Consider the following 20814-nt stretch of genomic DNA (forward strand, 5'->3'; position numbering starts at 1 on the left):
CCCAACATTTCTAGTTTAACTTCTTTATGTCTTTTCAGTTTATTTCTTGGGTCAGGCTTTCATCTCAACTAGTCACTTCCCTTTTACAGTACATGCACACCACATGGGAAAGTTTTTCTGTGCTTTGAGAAGAAATGCACATTTCACCCCAACTCAGTGGTGGGATTAGGGACAAAAGAAATGCCTTTAAATCCTGGATACCAGTGAGGGTGTAAGTAAATGACAACTCTCACAGAAGGATCTCACCCTGACGTTCTTGGAGGACCCCCTGACACCAGAATAGAATGAATGGGCTCACGTCCAGTAGGAGTAGGCTTGACAGTTGTCAGAAAAGGGGCAAAAAGAACCCAAGGAAGAGTGGAAATTTACCTTCCTGCAACACCAAGATACCTCATGAATTAGCGTGTCATACTATTTAAAATAAGCTTTATTTAGCTGGCCTATCACCATCACACACACACATTTTGTCTAAACACAAACCTCAATAAAATGTAGCACATCTCTGAATATGGAGCGCTGCTTTCGTCTGTCACTCTTTGCTCGATATTTGCTGCTGTCAGTTGCCATCTCTTTCAGTATGGTACACAGAATGTCAGTATCTTCATAAAAAAACTCCTGTTGAACAACACATTTTCAGAGATTAAGAAACTTATTTTTAAGGATAACTGACAGAAGCACTTTTGAATTAAAAACATTTATACAGTATGGCACACAATTCCTGCTTCACACAATTTCCAGTTTCAACCAAAAATATCCCTCCCACCCCCAAACTCCACTTGTTCTACTAGATGGTTCCACTAGCTTCAACCCAATCAGCTCACCTGCTTATTCAGGGAGGAGAGGCAAAGCACGATATCCCCAGGAGAGGAGAGAATGTCCTATGAATTATTCTTTCCTGATTTGGCTCCCTGGGCAGCCCATTTGGTCCAGAGCTGCTGACAATCAGAAGGTAGAAAACTTTTAGTTATGTACTCACCATAACTTCAGATGTTTGGGATCCATCTCGCCTACATTCTGAATGATGGGTTCGGAGCCGATCCCTCGGCTCCGACTCGGCACGCTTATGCCAAAGAGCGAAGTCTCTTATTGGCTGAGCTTACTATATCCCAGGATGCACCACTACCAGTCCCCCAGATCTAGTTTGTCCGCATACATGCACACATGCATACCTGCTTATATAACATCGTCAGATGAAACAAGATAAAACAGTAGAACTCAAAACCGTTCAATCTCTTCTGATCTCCAAGGCAGGGGGAAGGAGGGTGGGTATTAGGAATGTAGGCGAGATGGATCCCAAACATCTGAAGTTATGGTGAGTACATAACTAAAAGATGTTATGTGATCCTATCTCGCCTACATTCTGAATGATGGGACAGCGTCCCTAGCACCTGAATCCTGGGTGGCTCACTGGAAAACACTCCTGAGTACCGTGGAACCAAAAGATGCTCGTCCTTTAGATGCCACATCCAATTTGTAGTGGGAAATGAAAGTGTGCGGGTTGGACCAAGTAGCCGCAGCACAGATTTGCGATATAGCGAGCTTGGAATGAAAAGCTATAGAAGTAGCCATAGCTCTGGTAGAATGAGCTTTGATAGATGTTGTAAGTTGCTTATTCAAGAAGAATAGGCCTGAGCTATGCAATCTCTGATCCATTTTGAGATAGTGGCTTTTGTGATGGTTTGGCCCAATTTATTATCTGAGAAGGACACAAACAACTGGTCTGACTTACGAAGTTGCTGAGTCCTGTCTAAATAGAAGCGTAATTGCCTGTGAACATCCAATTTATGGAGAGTGTATTCTGCTTCATTGGAGAATTTTGGAAAGAAAACTGGTAGCTCTAGAGATTGTTGAAGACAGAAACTAGAACAGACCTTTGGGACAAAGGATGGATTAGGCCTAAGTGATACTCTATCCTTGTGGAAAATCAAGTACGGTGGTTTAATAGACAGGGCTTGAAGCTCTGAAACTCTTCTTGCAGAAGTAATAGCCACTAAGAATGCCGTTTTCCAAGACAGATATTTTAACTCGCATGTAGCAGCCGGTTCGAAAGGGAGAGATGTTAATGCGCGAAGCACTAAATCAAGATCCCACGGAGGTGCAGGATGAAAAACTGGTGGTCTTAATAGACTCGCACCTTTAATGAACGTTTTGCATAGTCTGCTGCTCATCAAAGGAGGATCCGTGGATTCGTGGAATTTAGAGATAGCCGCTAGTTGGACTTTAATAGTTGAGACAGAAGATCCCTGATTAAACAGGGATGTTAAGAATTTCAAAACCTCTGGGACAGGAGCAGTGATAGGGTCTAAGCCCTTGAGTTGAGCCCAGATAGCAAACCTCTTCCACTTACTGAGGTACAATTTGTTAGTGGTGGGTTTGTGGGCGAAGATAAAATGTCAACACCTTCCGCATCTAGTGTGTGCCTTCTAACTAAGGTCGGAAGTGGCGGTGCCAAGCTGTCAATTTCAAGATTGAAGGGACTGATGCCAATGTCCCGACTGATGGATTAGCAAGTCCGGAATCAGGTCTAAGGTCCACGGATCGTCCACTGCATGCTTCTTCAGGTAAGGAAACCATATCTGACGAGGCCAGTATGGGGCAATCAGAATCATTAAAGACCCCAGTTGAGAAGCTTTTTGAATAACTTTGGGAAGAAGTGGAATTGGAGGAAAGGCATAAAGTAGCCCTGTTGGCCAAGGTTGTGCTAGAGCATCCATGGCTGGTACTTCTTGATGTGGGATCAAGGAGAAGAACCTTTGGCACTTGGCGTTTTGTGGAGTTGCAAATAGGTCGCAGCACGGCGTCCCCCATCTCTTGAAAACCTGGGCTGCTACTGTGCGGTTTAGAGACCATTCGTGAGGAGAGAGAATTGTCCTGCTTAATTTGTCCGCCAATACATTTGACTTTCCCGGGATGTGGGTCGCTACCAAGAAGCGGTTGGTAGCTACAGCCCATTCCCACACTCTCATGGCCTCTCTGCAAAGGGGCTACGATCTGGTCCCTCCTTGTTTGTTCAGATACCAGACCACCGACATGTTGTCTGTGTGGATGGCGATGATGCCCTGAGGAAGAAACTTGTGTAAGGCCTGTAGGGATAGAAGTACAGCCCTCATCTCCAACACGTTGATGTGGAGAAGAGCTTCGTCTGGAAGCCAGGAGCCCTGAACTAGCCTGCCCAGACAATGCCCCCCCCCACCCTATCTGGGAGGCATCTGTCGTCAGGGTAACCACTGGAGGGGAGAACAAAGGGTCTCCTTGATCCAAGTTGGATGTCTGAAGCCACCAGCGCAGGTCCCTTTTGCATATTTCCGTAATCATGATGTGATGATTGAGGGGAAGATCCTGAAAGGACCATTGAGTTGACAAGAGCCACTGAAGAATCCTCATGTGTAATCTTGCTAGAGGAACTAAAAGAACTGTGGCAGACATTGAGCCTAAAACCTGTAGAACCATCCTGGCTGGGGCTTTGGATCTCGAGATCAGAGCTTGAACTTGGCCCTGTAAAGTTCGGATCCTTCCGGCAGGAAGAAAGACGCGCATCAATCTTGAGTCTATCTCTGCTCCTATAAACTTTATGCGTTGAGAGGGCAGCAAGACAGACTTTGACCAATTGAATGTAATCCCCAGGGAAACACCCAGGGAGATGGTGGCTTTGAGGTTGTCCATTAGTAGATGCCTGGTGGTGGCAGTCAGGAGCCAGTCGTCGAGATAGGGAAACACTTGGAATCCAAGACTTCTCAGGTGAGCCGTCACTACTGCCAAACACTTGGTGAACACCCTGGGGCTGTGGTGAGACCAAAGGGCAGAGCAAAATTGGTAATGACTGGCTCCCAGGCTGAAGCGCAGATACCTTCTGGACGCCTGATGTATCGGTATGTGATAATAGGCGTCCTTGAGGTCTATGGAGCACATCCAAACATCCTTCTCCAATAATGGGAGAATGGATTGTAACGTGACCATTCGGAATTTGGATTTCGTGACGGATTGGTTCAGTTTGCTGAGATCCAATATTGGCCTCAGGTCCCCTGTCTTTTGGCACTAAAAGAACCTGGAGTAATTTCCTGATCCGATCTGGTCTGTGGGGACCGGTTGGATGACTCCTTTTCTAGCAGCTTTAAAGCTTCTGCGGCTGCTATTTCCCTTTGACTGGGTGGTGGGTCCGGGATTCTCTTGGACGGTGGGGGCAGTATGTGAATGGGATGGTGTAACCTCCGGCAATGATCCGAAGCACCCATCTGTCCTGAGTGATTGACTCCCAGGCTTTTAGGTGCTTGGCAACGACACCCGACTGGCTCCGAGCAGCACAGCCGGGCAATCCCTCATGACGTGTGGGAGGCTGAAGAGCCACGAAAGGACTCAAGGGTCTCCAGAATTGCGGGCCCTCTGCCGCCTCTGGGACGGCGTCTCCCTGAAAAATTTCCCGTCCTCTGCCTCTGGACGGGAATCTTCCTGCTGTTGGGAGAAAAACTTGCGAGATTTGCGGAACCACATTTTCCCCTCCTTTAGCCTTGGGGTAAGGCGGAAAAGGAGTGGAATAACGGGCACCTACGGCAGATAAAGTTTTTCCCTCTTGCTCACAGCGGGTAAGGGTGTCTTTCACCTTGGGTCCAAACAATGAGGACCCATCAAAGGGAGCGTCGGCGAAGGAAGATTTGAAGGCCTCCGCAAACTGACACAAGCGGAGCCAGGCTTGTCTACGTAGAGCCACGCCTGTGCCTGCCGCTCTACCCGCCCCTTCGGCCGCATAGGAAATGAGCCTCATGGACGAGTTAGAAATTGACGTAAGGATAGCCAACTGAGAGCTAACCGACAAAAATTTATTTGGACGAGAAGGGACTGGTTCCACGGTATCTGGATGTTCCCACGCCCTTCGACAAACTAAATCCAGAAGCTCGAAGGGCGGAGACACCCAGGAGGCGGAGGGCTGAGCTCCAAAGGCCTTGAGGAGCACTGACTCGTCCGCAGAGGGGGGTTTGGATATCCAGCCGCCTCGTTGCTTGAGGATCTCTAAGATGTCTGCAAATGAGACATCATCCGAGGACGACTTCGGGGACCCCTCTGCATCATCCATATCAGTGTCTGATGTAATAGACTCGGGGGAGTCCACGTGCTTCCTCTTGCACGATCTCTTCCTTGGGGGTTCCTCTGAAGACAACTCGAAGAACCCTCAGGAGGAGGAACCCCACTGGGGTAACCTCAGGCCTCGGGCTCCGCTGGCTACAGACAGGGGACTGCCAAAGACCCAGTCTCCACGCCCAGGAAGGTGCGGTAAAGCCGAGAGATGGTCAAGAGGACTTGGCCAAGGCACTCCTCATGGCCCTGAAAGCCAGACCCCCAGAATCCTGGGAGTGTCCGGTCTCCGAGCCGTGATAGCCGACGGAAGTCCCGCAGCTGAAGCACCGAGGGAGGCTCGAACCGAAGCATAGGTCCCAAACATCACCCCGGGTCCAGCCGAAGAAGTCCGCGTACCAAACTCGGACCCGAAGGCTGGTTGGAGTAAGGGTCGGAGCCGACCCTGAGATCTCCACCGGCTCCAACAGCACCTGCTCGACGGAGCCAAGCAGTCGGAGGAGGAATGGCAATGGGTGGGCCAAGGTCATCGGCTCAAGCCAACTGGGTCGGAACCAAACAAATTTTGGAAGACTGGGACTGGAACAGTCTTTGGAGCACCCTGTCTATATCAGAATCCGACATTCTCAAGACCGAGAGGAAACAGAACGGGTTCGAGAAGGCCTTCCATCGGCCCCAAAGGGCTAGGGGACCGGCTCGAGGCGACTCGATGAGTATCGGCGCCGAGGGAATACTCACACCAGATTCCATCGGTGCCGAGGTAGACTTCGGCGCCGAGGAGGAAGTGTCTGAGCGGGCGACCCTTGTCGGCTCCGAGAGCAGCGGGGCCGGCGAAGGTGGCCCGCCTCGATGCCCCAGCCATCGGCTCCGAAGCCAGAGGAGTCGATACTGGTGGCATCGAGGCAGACCGTTCCGACCTCGGCTCCGAAGTCTTTGGAGCCGAAGGAGAGGCCTGCCTAGGTCTCTTGGCAGTCGGATCCGACGGACTGGTCGGAACCGAAGCCCTTTTCTTTTTGATTGGAGCAGGAGAGGATGCCAAGGCTTCTTCAAAGGAAGGTTTAATTAACCCCTTAAGAATCAATTTATTTTTCCTCTCCTGGAGGACCCTTGAGGAAAAAGCGTGACATACGCTGCATGACTCCTGCAAGTGCTTTGCCCCTAGACAATATACACAGAGCGAATGATCGTCTGTGATAGACATTTTGAAACCACATTTCGAACATTTTTTAAAGCCCGAAGGCCTAGGAGTTTGGGACATGATGTTAAACAATTCTAGTACTTTTGACAGGAAAGTAAACAACTATCAATTTACTGGTGATAAATTTAAGCTCACAGTTATAGCTTAACGCAAACACTTCCTGAAAATGACAGGGAACTCTAAACAACTAAGATTACTGAGACCCTGTGAAGTTTTAACAGGTTGACAGTCCGGGAAGGCCCTGGATGGAGGGGGCAAAACAAACTCAACCCAATCACACACAAAAATTTTCAATCCAAACACACAAAGAAGCGATAGCCGTTAAAACAGCTTTTGTGACCAAAAAACAGCAAAAACTGACAGAAAAGTTAGTTAATAAAAACTACTCAGCCCAGCCAGCTCGAGACCACGTCTTCGCAGGGAAGCGGCAAACGAGATCTGGGGGACTGGTAGTGGTGCATCCTGGGATATAGTAAGCTCAGCCAATAAGAGACTTCGCTCTTTGGCATAAGCGTGAAGTCGAGCCGAGGGATCGGCTCCGAACCCATCATTCAGAATGTAGGCGAGATAGGATCACATAACATCAGGCCAGTTTTGGGTACAGTGGAGTTGTTTACTGTCCCTCAAGAGGTCCAAATCTCCATGGCAACTGCCAGAGCTCCACAAACCTGCCTACCTAAGAAAGCACATACGACTGCATGAACAAAAATTATGACTGAAGAAAAAAACATGGTATTACTGCTGAAATTTACTTTCTTTGCAGCCTTTCAACACACACCCTGACTGACTAAAACTGCAGAGTAGTAACTGTGTAGAAAATAACTGAATTAAGCCATGAGGTATAGCTAATTTCATGTACTTCAGTTTCCCAATCCTTTTTATTCAGTGATGGCCTAAAGAAAAATCATGAATAAGGAAAGAAATTCAGTCTTGTTTCTTTCTTTCAAGGAAGAAAGTTGCAGCAGAGCTTTAATTTTCAAAGCCAAGAAAAAAATTAGCTCTCAATAAACCAATGCAAAAAATGCTTAGAAGATATACAAATCCTGTCTAGCAATACTGCTTGCCACCCTAACCTCCTCGTCCCCACCCCACAAAGACAGCCCTTCTGTACTCTGGTGTTAGACTGGTATAAAAGTGAAGGCAGAAATAGCCACAGTCCTATTTAAAAGTGCCTACTGTCACACACACACACACACACATATATATATACATATATATATATATATATACATATATATATATATACATATATATACATATATATATATATATATATATACATATATATACATATATACACACACACACACACACACACACACACACACACACACACACACATATATATATACACACACACAATGCCTCCTCACACATACCCCAAAATGCAGACAATGTCTGTACCTCTCTGATGTCAGTCTTGGATAAAACAAAGAGCTAACAGAACACAGCAAAATATTCAACCTTTTCATGTCAAATATACATGTTAAAAAGCATGCCTCCTTACATCTACCCCCAAAAGACAGTCAACCTGTATATGTGTCTGAGGTTTGATTGAGAGCAAATGGGGGAAAATAATGATCACAGTAATGTATCCCAACTTGCTGCTCCTACACAAGCTATACTGTCTTTCTTTGCACACCTCTGAAGGCTGTGAGGGAAGTACAATAAATGACCACACACTTTCCCCAGACCCTACCCAAGCTATAGTAAAGTTCCCTGTACACACTCAAGGTTTGTGAGGAAACTTGCAGAAATAATTACCAGAACCTTCCCTAGTTTCCAACACAGGCTATATAAACGTTCTGTGCATATGTCTGAGCAGGGCTGTTTTGAATAAATGGGCTTGAGGGCAGAGGCCACCAGCAAGTCTATGTCAAAATCTATTTATAAATAAAGTCTATGGTTGTATGGTTCTGGATGTACTGCAATACATTTTAAGTCTTTAATGACTTATTAATTGCATTTTACTGCTTCCCAGAAGAGAGATATGTATATGCCCTGCATTACTGTGTATGTTGGTAGATTTTTTTAAACATGCTAACTTACATTGTCCCTGACAAGCCAAGTCTCTCTCTCTCTCTCTCTCTCACACTCTCACACACACACACACACACACACACACACACACACACACACACACACACACACACACACACACACACACACACACACACACACACACACACACACACACACACACTGCACCATCACTCACAAAAAAATATGAGGGAATGCTAGTTCCTCTACAGCATAACTCTATGAAGACAGAGAGACCATGTAGACACCACAACTAAAAAAGTAATAACCAACCATGAATTCATCAGAGCAAAGCACTATGAAATGACAATGTTATTTATTGCACCCACTGTGTGTATTAGCAGCTGCTTTCATACACATCCTGCTCCAGACAAACCAACAAAGATAGCCACCAATCATGTGCAAGACTTAGATGTGCAATTAACTGAAAGCAATTATGGCCAATTTGTTACTCAACTACACTGCAATCACCTCCTCCTCATCCCACACACACAATCGTAATAGTGAAATAAATTATGACCAATTTGTTACTCGCACTGCAACCCCCCCCCCCCACACACACACACAAACCCACCCACAAGCAGATGCCATAACAAATTTCATCTGCTTTTACTGTACTTGTGTTTTTACCTACTTCTTTTTACTTTTGCATCATCTTAAAATACTCAATTGTATTTATTACTGCTTGGTGTAACTCATTCTAAGCCTTTTGGTTTAAACACTTGGGCTTCGGACCAGTTAGTTGTTTTGCACTGAGAGGGTTTGTGGTCTGCACTGTTGTGGCAGAACAGGTAGCTTACATCCTTCTAGGTTGAGAACTGCTGATTGAGGGCTCAGTGTCTGTTATTCTAAAAGTGTATTAATTCTGGTTTAAGCACTTGGGCTTTCAAGCCAGTTATTTTACATTAAGAGGGTTCGGGGTCTGCACTCTTGTGGGAGGAGAGGCTGGACTCTGCCCTTCTGAGCTGGGAATTTCTGGTTAAAGGCTTATAGTGCATGCATATCTGAACGGTTTCTTACTGAAGTTGGTGCGCCTTGTTTGCTGTGGCATAAACTGGATTCGGGCCTGCTGGATCTAGCTTTGTTTGTGTAACTTGAGCACTAATCCAGACATTCTCTAAAGTATTCAATGGTATTTATTACTGCTTGGTTGTAACTTGATTAAAGTGTAGCTATCATTCAAGTCTTTTGGATTAAGCACTTGGGCTTCAGACCAGTTGTTTTACATTAGGAAGGTTTGTGGCAAGCACTGTGGTGGCAGGACAGGTAGCTTTCATCCTTCTAAGTTGGGAACTGCTGATTGAGAGCCCAGTGTCCAAGTGTATTAGTTCTGGTTTAGGCACTTGGGCTTCAGGCCAGTTATTTTACATTAAGAAGGTTCGTGGTCTGCACTCTTGTGGGAGAAGAGGCTGGACTCTGCCCTTCTGAGCTGGGAATTTCTGGTTAAAGGTTTATAGTGCCTGAATATTTGAACTGTATCTTACTGAAATTGGTTCACCTTGTTTGCTCTAGCATAGACTAGATCCAGGCCTGCTGAATCTAGCTTTGTTTATATGCTTGTTGTTTGTTTGCTTGTTATTTCCCTGGAAGCTAATTCCACCTAATACGCAACTTCTCAGCGCTTCTGTGGATGTTTGTTTGCTTGTTATTTCCCTGGAAGCTAATTCCACCTAATACGCAACTTCTCAGCGCTTCTGTGGATCACTAGTGATATCTGTATTGCTTACTGTACTTATTTCCTTGTTTCACTTGAAAGAAAGTTACTGTTTGTCGTTTTTGCATTTAGTTACTTGTAACACATTGCACTCAAGTTACCTGGCACTTGCTCACTAAAGCAATTATGTAAGTCAGCACTAAAAATTAAAAGCACTACACCCTTACTCCCCACTGGCCCTTGTTTTCAATTAAGGATTTCCCAATATTATTCTAGCATGTCCAAAGGTCAGTTGTCAATCTCCTCTCCGATCCAGCTGGTGAATCTGGGCATCTTGAGGCAATGTTATAACTGCCTCATGTACACAGACAACCCTCTCCTCCTCCCACATAACACAAATACTTGCGAGAGATGCAGCTATTTAGCCGAACTGGAGGCTGAGCTCTCTCAACTCAGGACTGGCAAGACCAGACAGGAGGAGAAGGCAACTACACACACCACAAAACCAGCCTCACATAATGCTACCACTCCACTGAATCAAACACATAAACACACAAAGACACACATACTCGGAGGCTCTGAGTAAAAATTTACCTAAACAGCAGAGGCCTCCAAAGCAGACACCCAAACAACTGCTACCTCAAGACACCCCACAAGAAACACATAAACCACAAAAGCAGTGTGCAAAGCAGTCACAGCCCTTAAGGCCAAATACAACACCAAACATACTTGTCATAGGTGACTCCATAGTCAGACACACTGACATCCCACTCACCAGGCTGAACAAGGAGAGGGTCACAGTAAGCTGCCTATCGGGCGCTAGAATCCGCCACATAACACAAGCACTGGGTCACTCCACGGCAAGTACAAATATGACACAGTCATTGTCCATGCTGGTGTGAACGACCTGAGACGTACCTCCCTGGACTACATGAAAAGAGACCTAGAGGAGCTCTCTGATTATGTAGCCCAGGCAGGTATGACCCTAACCCTGAGCAGTATCCTTCTTTCACCAAGAATGATGCCACAATATAGAGACAAGATGATCAGCTTTAACAATTGGCTTAATGCCTGGTGTCATTCAAAGGGGATCCAGTGTCTGTCTGCCTGGGATGACATGCTTGACAAGCCACGCTGCTTCGCAAGGGACGGCTTGCACCTGTCACCCCTGGGATTCCGGATATTGGCTGGGCTCTTGCCACCCCCATAGTGCCTTTTTTAGGCAAGGCTCAAATTCTAAACCTACCACCCTAGAAAACAAAAATGGGAAGAAACTGAGGGTAATGCTGCTCAATGCCAGAAGTCTAAATCTCAAAATGCACGCACTCGAGGCCCTTCTCAGTATGGAGAACATCGATGTCTGTGCTGTAACTGAAACCTGGTTCAAGGCTCCTGAGAGCACCCCGGCACTATTAGGTTTTACCTCATATCATGCGTTCCAGCCCCAAAACCCGGACCACACCACAAAAGGAGGGTGTATCCATATTCATAAAGGATACCCACACCTCCAGGTTGGTGGCAACGCATAAGCTCGAAACCATCCAGGTGCAACTAACCATAGGCAAAACTGCTCTACAAATTGTAGCATGCTACAGGCCACCCTCTCAAACTCAGGAACCCCACACAGCCTTCCTGAAGACACTGGAGGGTATAAATGTATCTCCAAACACCATCATATTGGGTGACTTCAACTACCCGAATATAGACTGGGAACATTACTCAAGCCCTAACTTTCTAGCCCAACGGTTCTTGGAGTTCATAAATTCAAATGCCATGGAACAGCTAGTCACTGTTCCCACGAGAGGAGAAAATATACTAGATCTCATTGTCACAAACATGGGGACAAAATGCTCCACACCAGAAGTATATCCCTCATTGGTGAGATCTGATCATAAACTAATCTCACTGGAAATCCACATCCCGCCCCCCCCCCAAACAAAAAAACCATAGTGAAGAACTTCTCTAAAGCAAACTTCACACTACTCAAGACTGGTGTGGTATCCTTCAAGGCCCCTGAGCCAGAGGAAACCACAACCCAAGCTGCGGAAGCCCTTACAAATGCCTTCTATGAACACCTCCAGGACTGCATGGATCAGGCAATCCCAAATAAAACCAAGACTCTTTCCACAAAGGGCAAACGTCCAGTCTGGTGGACCCCAGCCATTAACAAACTTTACAATAAGAGGAGAAAGCTATTACATGATAGAACAAAATCCATAAAAGGGAAGTCACCCCTGATCATTATTAGTAAAAAATACGAGCACTCATAAAATCAACTAAGGCCAATTTTGAGAGAAAAATTGCCATGGATTCAAAGGACAATCATAAGGCCTTTTTCAGCTATGTTAGGAACCTGGGTGGAAACTCACAGATATGCTCAGAATTAGTCCAAAATGATACAAAAATCACTGAACCCACAGACATTGCCAACATACTGGCAGACAGGTTCAGTGCAAACTTCACCCCTCTCCCCTAAAGGAGAGATAACTATCCCAGCCGAGTGTAGCCTCCCAGACATCTCAAATGCGCAGGTGAAAGCTGCTCTCTCTAAAGCTAAAACACAGCATCAATGGGACCGGATGGTGTCCCCGGCTGTGTGCTACACGAGCTAAATGAGGAATTAAACCGCACATAAGGCAGCTGTTTAATCTCAGCCTTACCACAGGATACGTGCCCAAGGAGTGGCGACGGCAACTGTGGTCCCACTCCACAAAGGCGGCGCCTCACGGACCCTAGTAATTACCCCCATAAGCTTAACAAGTCTAGTCTGCAAAGCTATGGAGAGGATCATAATGGAGCTCATAAACAAAGATATAGGGGACTTGCAGACATTGGACCCGACCCAGTTTGGCTTTGTCAAGGGAAGATCATGCCTTTTGAACTTGGTCGACTTCTTCAAACAGTCACCAAGGCCATTGATGAGGGAAAGGCAGTCCCATACAGCCTACCTTGACCTTGCAAAGGCTTTCACACAATACCCCACTCGAGTATTGTAGAAAAACTTACCAGCTTAAATGTAAACCCATATGTCACAAGATGGGTTGCAAACTGGCTTAAGGACAGAACCCACAGGGTTAGAGTTGCTGGCGCTGTGTCAGACTCCAAGCCGGTCACAAGTGGTGTCCCACAGGGCTCGGTCCTTGGCCCGTATTGTTTGGCATCTACTTCTCAGAAGTACAGGCCAACATGGGAGGACTTTGGCTGACAAAGTTTGCAGACGACTGCAAACTGGAAAGTGCATCGGACACGGATATCCTTCAGAAGGGACTCACGGAAACAGATAGCTGGTGCCAGAGCCATGGCCTGAAGTTAAACGCCAAAAAATGTATAGTCATACCCTTCGGGAAAAACAAGGTAACCCCAAGCTACCATATAGGTGGCAATCCACTAAGCACAGAAGAGGTTATCAGGGACCTGGGGACCCAGGTTGACAGTGGCCTTTCTTTGACACTCACATTGCTAAAGTGGTTAGAAAGACATTCTACATTGCCCACCTGATCATGAAGGGATTCACATCCAGATCTAGTGAGGTCATTGTTACCCTGTACTCTTCACTTATCAGTCCAATGATCGAAAGTACAATGCCCCATTCGGGATGTATCTCACCCGACATCTGCAGCAATTGGAGAGACCCCAAAAGTTCCTCACCAAAAGGATAAAGGGACTCCAAAATCTGTCATATGCTGCCAGATTGAAGAAACTCCAGCTCTATTCAGTCGCATACCGTCTGCTCAGAGGTGACATGTGCCTGACATACAAGGCCATGTCCAACCCGGAATTATTGGCCATGCTCCTCCTCAAAAATCCAAATCCACCAAAACCACTAGAGCAAGCGACTTAAACCTTAGCACGGATATAAATAGGACGTGCTGGAGGGATAGATTTATCACTCAGAGACTCCCTATGCTGTGGAATAAAATCCCGGTCCATGTGAGGCAGAGCACCTCGCTGACTCTGTTCAAGAGAAATCTAGACCTGTGGATGGGAGATCGTAGGTTTACCTCGGGAATCATATCTGTGTCACTGCTGGACAGAGGCACAACAAACTAATGGGCACAGTATTTTTTCATATAAGGGGTGGCGTAAGCCACAAAAATTTGGGCTAGGCTTATAAATGCCTTAGGGCAGATAGCCTAGTATAAACCTATGAACCTGTGAATACTAACTTTACACTTGTACACTGATTTCAGCAACACAATAGTGCGGGACCACTACTACTGCTATACAACTTCAGTGACTTTTTTTTTCAGTGATCAACTTCGGCAGTAAGTCACTTTTATTAACTTCAAGGAAATAAATACCTGTCACTGTCCCCACTTTCATATAATGCCCCCGATTTTGCTTCATATTTTCAATGAAATAAATAGAGCTGGATTTGTCAAACTTTAAATTCATATTTCATTTTAACAGTGGCACTTGAGAGAAGAATAAATGCAGCTCTTTGCCTTATAATGACTTTTTAAAAGTCTATTGTGCAGAAAATGTGTGCTGCTACAAACCCTTCCTGTTTTCTTGGAGTGAATTAAACTAATTTAAAAAGCCTTCCTGATTTTGTGCCATGTTTCCCCATTACTTTTGGCTTTGTCCTGAATTCCTGAGCAAAGTTAAGAGTGATGGCATCCGATGTCCTGAGAGTACGAAAACTTCTGACTGAAAGAGTAAACAGCCTTGGAATATAGGGAAAATATGCAATTTTTAAAATCACAGGTGAGTGCCGAGATTGGTCGTTCTGGGTTGCTGATCTGCAGTGCTTACGTCACACACATTCACTTGTCAATCTTCATCTTAAATGAATCTCCTTTTACCTCAACTAAAGCCAGCTTTTGCTGGGCTCCCACACAGTTAAGAGTTTCTTGAGGGTTGGCATAATGGTTCAGGTACTTACCTGGTAAGATACAATGTACATAGTTTAATTCTCACCTTGGGAAAATTGGCTAGGCTTAAAATGGTCCACATATGCAACTGACCTAATACTTAACTATGAGCCTACAAGAATGACGGTGGGGTCCCCTGCACCTGCAGGTTATCTCAGGTGTCTAACACCAGCTATGCCTCCCACCAGCATGGACGAGCTGGTAGTAACCACTTACTACTATCCTCTGACCTAACCTCTCTAACACCTGTACCACTAACTGAATACACCTAAATCACAGTAAAGGTTTTTGTGCCACAGCTGAGGGGGTATGTTTTCAGCAAGAACATCATTTTTCTTCACATGCCAGAGATGAACACTAACAGACTTGTTTCCCCCACTTGTTAAGATCTGGATTCACACCTACCCCACCCACAGCAATCTAAATGTTAGGACATTTCTAGACACAGGCTTACTGTCAAAAACGGGTGTATAGCACATCGTCAAAGTCGTATAAGTTAGAATGATGCAATATCGAACCCAAAAGGCAAAAATAGCAGAGCCACGGCACATAGATTTTTTTTTTCCCCAGGGGAAAAAAATTGGTGGGCCGTTTTTGGGGCTTTGCTATTTCCTCCACTGTGGTGCGATCTCAGAGTTTGTATATTTAAATAGGGGAGGTGAAGCCCCCCCCCCCACCACACTTCAGTTTTAGTTTAAGGTTTATGTTTTTTTTTGTTTGTTTTTTTATTAGGGAACAGCGAATTTTTTCCCTGGGGAAAAAATTGATGCTGTGCATTTGTTATTGTGCGGTTTCGAAATTTTGGGTTTGATATTACATCGTTCGAACTTATACAAGTTCGACAATGTGATACAGACCCATCAAAAACAAATAGAACAATTTAGAAAGATTAACATATTACTGTTTTTCTTAGTGCTAATTTTACATTACTTGTGCTGTGTGTGTAAATTCTGTGTTACAGTATCACTACAAGAATTAGAATCTCTGAAATAATGTAGCATTCCTTGCCATGTCTAGAAGTGCAAGCCTCATATCAGCTACATCTCTCAAATGGCTACAAGACTGAAAAACTTGCTACTGATGCAATTCATGGAATATTTACTGCAAAAAATGTCTCCTGCAAATAAAGACTGCTTTGTCCTTTCAGAAAGCTCACTGGAGACAAATTTCCCTTTTCAGGGGTTGACCGAGAGCACATTCTGGTTAAGTGACTTGCTCAGACTCAAACAGTAGGTAAACAAAGGTGCCAGGAATTAAACTATACACCCCCTGGGTACAGAAAGCAACTTATAAACCGCTCAAAGCCTTAGTGCACCTTGTTAACTCCTAAACTACTATGTCCATCCAATTCACCTTTTTCTCAATCAATCCAACCTTGGCAACATTTATGAAGCTTCTATCTCAAAGATCCCTATAAACAGGTGCCATTCTAGTAATGCCAAACCAATCAACAAAGCAAAACAATTCTCATTTTAAGAGTACAAACATACAAGGTGCATTTAAAATGAGAAATACTGCTCCAGAAAATGTCTGGTGCATACTACAAATGCACAAACAAAGCAAGAAGGTAGTGCTGAGGAATATGCCCTCTTTCAAAGATACAGCAGTGATCTCAACATCTGCAGTGCTCTACACCATTTTAAGTACCTTCCATGTCCTATAAATGTTACCTAAAATTTGCCTCCTACTTCCACAGCTTTAGCAAAGGAATACACAAGGATGCCAACTATCATTAAAATGTTACTGTTTTACCACTGGTCACTGGAGATCAACACATGCATCACTGACAGATGTAAATAGCAACACTATCAAGTTAGGCATTTATTCTGATCAAGTAGCCTGTATTTTTGCATTCCATGTTAAAAGGCAGAACTCAATTTGATTTTAAATGCTGCATCACCTCAAAATTCATAAAACATGAAAACAGACTAAGTAATGCACAGACAACAACCCAGCACATCTCTCACCTCTTACTTAAAACTGGGCAAGTCAAACTGCACTATCGATAATAGCATGATAAACAGAAAATACTGGATTACGAAGCAGAAAAACCCTGAAAATTAGTGCTGGGTGGAGCACAAGTCCAAGTCTAACTCATGCAGGTAACAGATCAGGCTTTAACTAAATTAAACTGATGAACAGGGTCCTGACAAAATACTGCTCAAACATCTGTATATTTATCAAACATAATTTCAATTTACTTTAGCTAGCCAACCACCATGCTTCACAAAGAGAGCTGGAAAATGCACAGAAATCCCAAGCAGACCTAGGGAAAAATGCAAACAGTAGCAGGAGCTCAGGACTCAGACTTGGATGCAGTGAGTTAGAGACCTCATCAATGAATCACACTGTTGTCCACTGTATGAAGACAAAGTACAGTTCTACAGTAATAAATGGGCTTATGAAATTAATGGAAACAGACTTGCATAAAAACACTGACACAAAGATAGGATATGCAGGGCGACAAAATGGACTAATCCAAGTTTTCACAGAAAAAAAGGTCTTGAAAACTCATACTACTGGTGAACAAGACAGACATGTCTAAGGGATTTATCCTACAACTATTAAAGAAAAACATTCATCAAGTAAGCTTCGTAATACAACATGGGGTAATATCCCATGCAAACTAAGAAGCTTTCACATCTTTCTTCAAACAGCAAAATGCATCTGCTGATTCGACAGTGGTCACCAGTAAATTCTGCAACAGAATACTGAAGGTCTGATGTATACAAATCCGTTTTCTGTATCAAAGTACATAAACCTGAAGAAAATTACATCAGGTTTTACATGCTACAAAGTCAGCCTAGTAAACAAGGAAATTAATTAATTGTCGAGAAGTTAGGTCCACTAAATAAATTTGTTAGTTATGGATTTACCATAAAGTACAGTTTTGTACCTACCATAAATGTAGATGTCCGATAGGAATGCATCTGCAGTCCTTACAAATGGGTTGTCCTGTCGTCAGGCAGCCCTTCGGTCGGCCGGATTCCAAAGTCTGGGTCTGGCCTCGGCTGGTGTCGCACTTCACCCGTCATAGCTGCAGTTATTCGGGTATAAAGGCATCAGCCGACGCCATTTTCCTCAGTGTTCCTTGCCCCAGATGCCAGGTGCCCTCTAGGAAGGCTAAATTTGGATAAATGCAAATGATTCCAAATAGTAGAGAGCAAACAAAAAATAAGCATGTATGTACATATATACAAACAAATACACCATAATAGATTCCCCCAGCTAGCTACAAGATGGGCAAATACCCTAGGAGTACCAGAGAGGGGAAGGAGGGTGGGTAATCCTGACTGCAGATGCATTCCTATCGGACATCTACATTTATGGTAGGTACAAAACTGTACTATGTCCTTCAAGGATGCATCTGCAGTCCTTACAAATGGGTAGAATACCATAGCCAAACTGGGGGAGGAGGATAAATGAAATTATGGTGTAGTTAAGATCCCTTGCAAAACAGCAGTGGCAAAACCTGCTCGGGATCTAGAGTATAAAGGTAAATTATAATGCTTGGCAAATGTATGCACGGAGCTCCAAGTAGCAGCCTCTAAAATGTCTTTGGTAGCAGTGGCTGTAGCCCTTGTAGAGTGAGGCCTGATGTTTTCTGGAGTTTTCTTCCCATGGTAGGAGTAACAAAATTTAATGCAATTTCCTATCCACTTAGAGATTGTCTGTTTTGAAATTGCTTTTCCTTCCATTCCTGTTGCATATGCTACCAGTAGCTGGTCAGTTTTTCTATTGCCCTTGGTCCTGTCCAGGTAGTAGCGTAATTGTCTATGCACATCCAAGGTATGCAACAGTCTTTCTCCCCTGTTCTGTGGGTTGGGGAAGAATGTAGGTAGGTGGATAGCCTGATTCAAAGATACTCTGGAGACCACCTTAGGCATAAAAGTAGGATTTGTTCTCATGGACACTCTATCTTGATGGAAGATCTGGAAGGGCTGTACTGCCATTAATGCCTGTAGCTCAGATACCCTTCTTGCTGAAGTGATTGCCAGCAGGAAAGCAGTTTTCCATGATAAGTATTGTAATTCTGTTGTTGCTGCTGGTTCAAAAGGAGGGAGTGTCAATTTTTCTAGCACAAAGTTCAAGTCCCATGCTGGCAATGGTGGCTTCCTAGGTGGTTTTACATTTTTAATTCCTCTCAGAAACTGCCTGAGCAGAGGATGTGAGAAGACTGGAGGATCCAAGTCGTATTCTGCTGAAATAGCTGATGCATGAATCTTAATGGAAGAATAGGACAGGCCTTTGTGGAAGAGCTCTGCCAAGTATTCCAGGATGTTGGCTATGTTTACCAGTGACACATTTTCACCTTTTGCATTACTCCAAATGGAATATCTTTTCCATTTTGCTGAAGAATTTTTCCTTGTTGAGGGTCTGCGAGACTCCAAGATAATGTCTTTAACCCTTTGGGATAAATTTGGGTTATTTGTTCTTATGCAATGTTCCAGGCAGTCAGCTGCAGTGTTTTCAGGTTTGGATGCAGGGTGTTGTAGTTGTTCTGTGTTAACAGCAAGGGAACAAGGGGTAGGGGCCATACTTGTTCCCGAGACATGCTCCTCAGTAATGGGTACCAATGTTGTCTTGGCCAGTCTGGAGCTATCAGAATGATCCTTGGACGGTCCTCTTTGATCTTCAATAGTACCTTGTGCATCAAAGGAAGTGGTGGGAATGCATATGCTGTCAGGTTTTTCCAACTGAAAGATAGGGAGTCCACCTTCCAAGCAAGTGGGTGGTACGTCCTTGTGCAGAATTTCTTTAGTTGGTGATTGTGGGGATGCAAATAAGTCTATTTGTGGGAGTCCCCATTTTCTTGTAATGGTTTTGAAGATGTCCGGATGCAGCATCCATTCGTGGGCATCCGTGGTAGTCCTGCTTAGTATGTCTGCTAGAATGTTTTCTTTTCCTGGTACAAAAATTGCTTGTAACTGAATGTTGTAACTCAGGGCCACATTCCAGAGGTCCATTGCCATCCGGCATAGAGGGTACGAATGTGTGCCTCCCTGTTTGTTGATGCACCACATAACTGTGGTGTTGTCTGTCCTTATCAACAGTTGACCTTGTCGAAGAAATGGTCTGAATGTCTGAATTGCCAGTTTTACTGCCAGCATTTCCTTTTGATTTATGTGTAGGTGCAGCTGGTCTTGAGTCCATAAACCTTGTATGCACTTGTCCAGCATGTGTGCCCCCAACCGAGGTCTGAGGCGTCCGTTGTGATGGTTTGGCTTGGTTGAGTGTTGTGGAAGGGCAATCCTTTGTTTGATTGACAGGCCTGAGCCCACCATTGGAATTCTTGCTTCAGGCATGGAATTATTGGAATTTGGGTTTCTAGGCTGTGCTTGTGCTGAGACCATAAATTCCTTAGGTACCACTGTAACTTTCTCATATGCAGTCTGGCATGTGGAACCAATATTATGCAGGATGCCATGAAACCCAAGGCTTGCAGGACTTTTCTTGCTGTTAGATGGTTCTGCTTTGTTAATGCCAAGAAGTAGAGAGGGAGTTGCTCCTGTTTTTCTACTGTTAGGAATGCCATTTGTTTCGATGTGTCCAGCTCTGCACCCAAGAAGGTTATCCTTTGGGATGGTATCAGCCTTGACTTTTTTTATATTGACTGTGCATCCCAGGGCTTGACCCTTTTCAAGTCTTCTGCTAACTTGTTTTTGTTGTCCGCTTGTATCAGGCAGTCGTCCAGGTAAGGGTAGATTTGGATTCCCTGAAGCCTGCAATGAGCAATTACTGATGCCAAGCATTTCGTGAACACTCTGGGCGCAGTAGATAAGCCAAAGGGCAATGCTGAGAATTGATAATGCTCTGATCCTGCAAGAAATCTGAGGTATCTTCTGCAATTTGGTCGTATGGGGACGTGCAGGTATGCCTCCTTGAGATCTAGAGTTACCAGCCAAGACTCCTTGCCCAGCATGGGAAGAAGCTGCTGTAGGGTCAGCATTTTGAATTTTGGAACAATGAGGAATGTGTTT

The 20814-nt window shown here is 44.6% G+C and overlaps 1 protein-coding gene across 1 annotated transcript in view; it reads right to left on the reverse strand.

Annotated features, from left to right (window-relative positions):
• The window catches only part of IFRD2 (interferon related developmental regulator 2), a 677402-nt gene that overhangs the window by 269484 nt on the left and 387104 nt on the right, over positions 1-20814 (reverse strand). The window contains exon 9 of the mRNA XM_044078882.1: positions 481-615. Within this exon, the coding sequence (XP_043934817.1) occupies positions 481-615 (135 nt within the window). The remainder of the gene's footprint in view (positions 1-480; positions 616-20814) is intronic.

Source organism: Protopterus annectens, chromosome 7.part1 (genome assembly GCF_019279795.1).
Source record: "Protopterus annectens isolate FY-2018-M chromosome 7.part1, PAN1.0, whole genome shotgun sequence".
Taxonomy (NCBI): Eukaryota; Metazoa; Chordata; order Ceratodontiformes; family Protopteridae; genus Protopterus; species Protopterus annectens.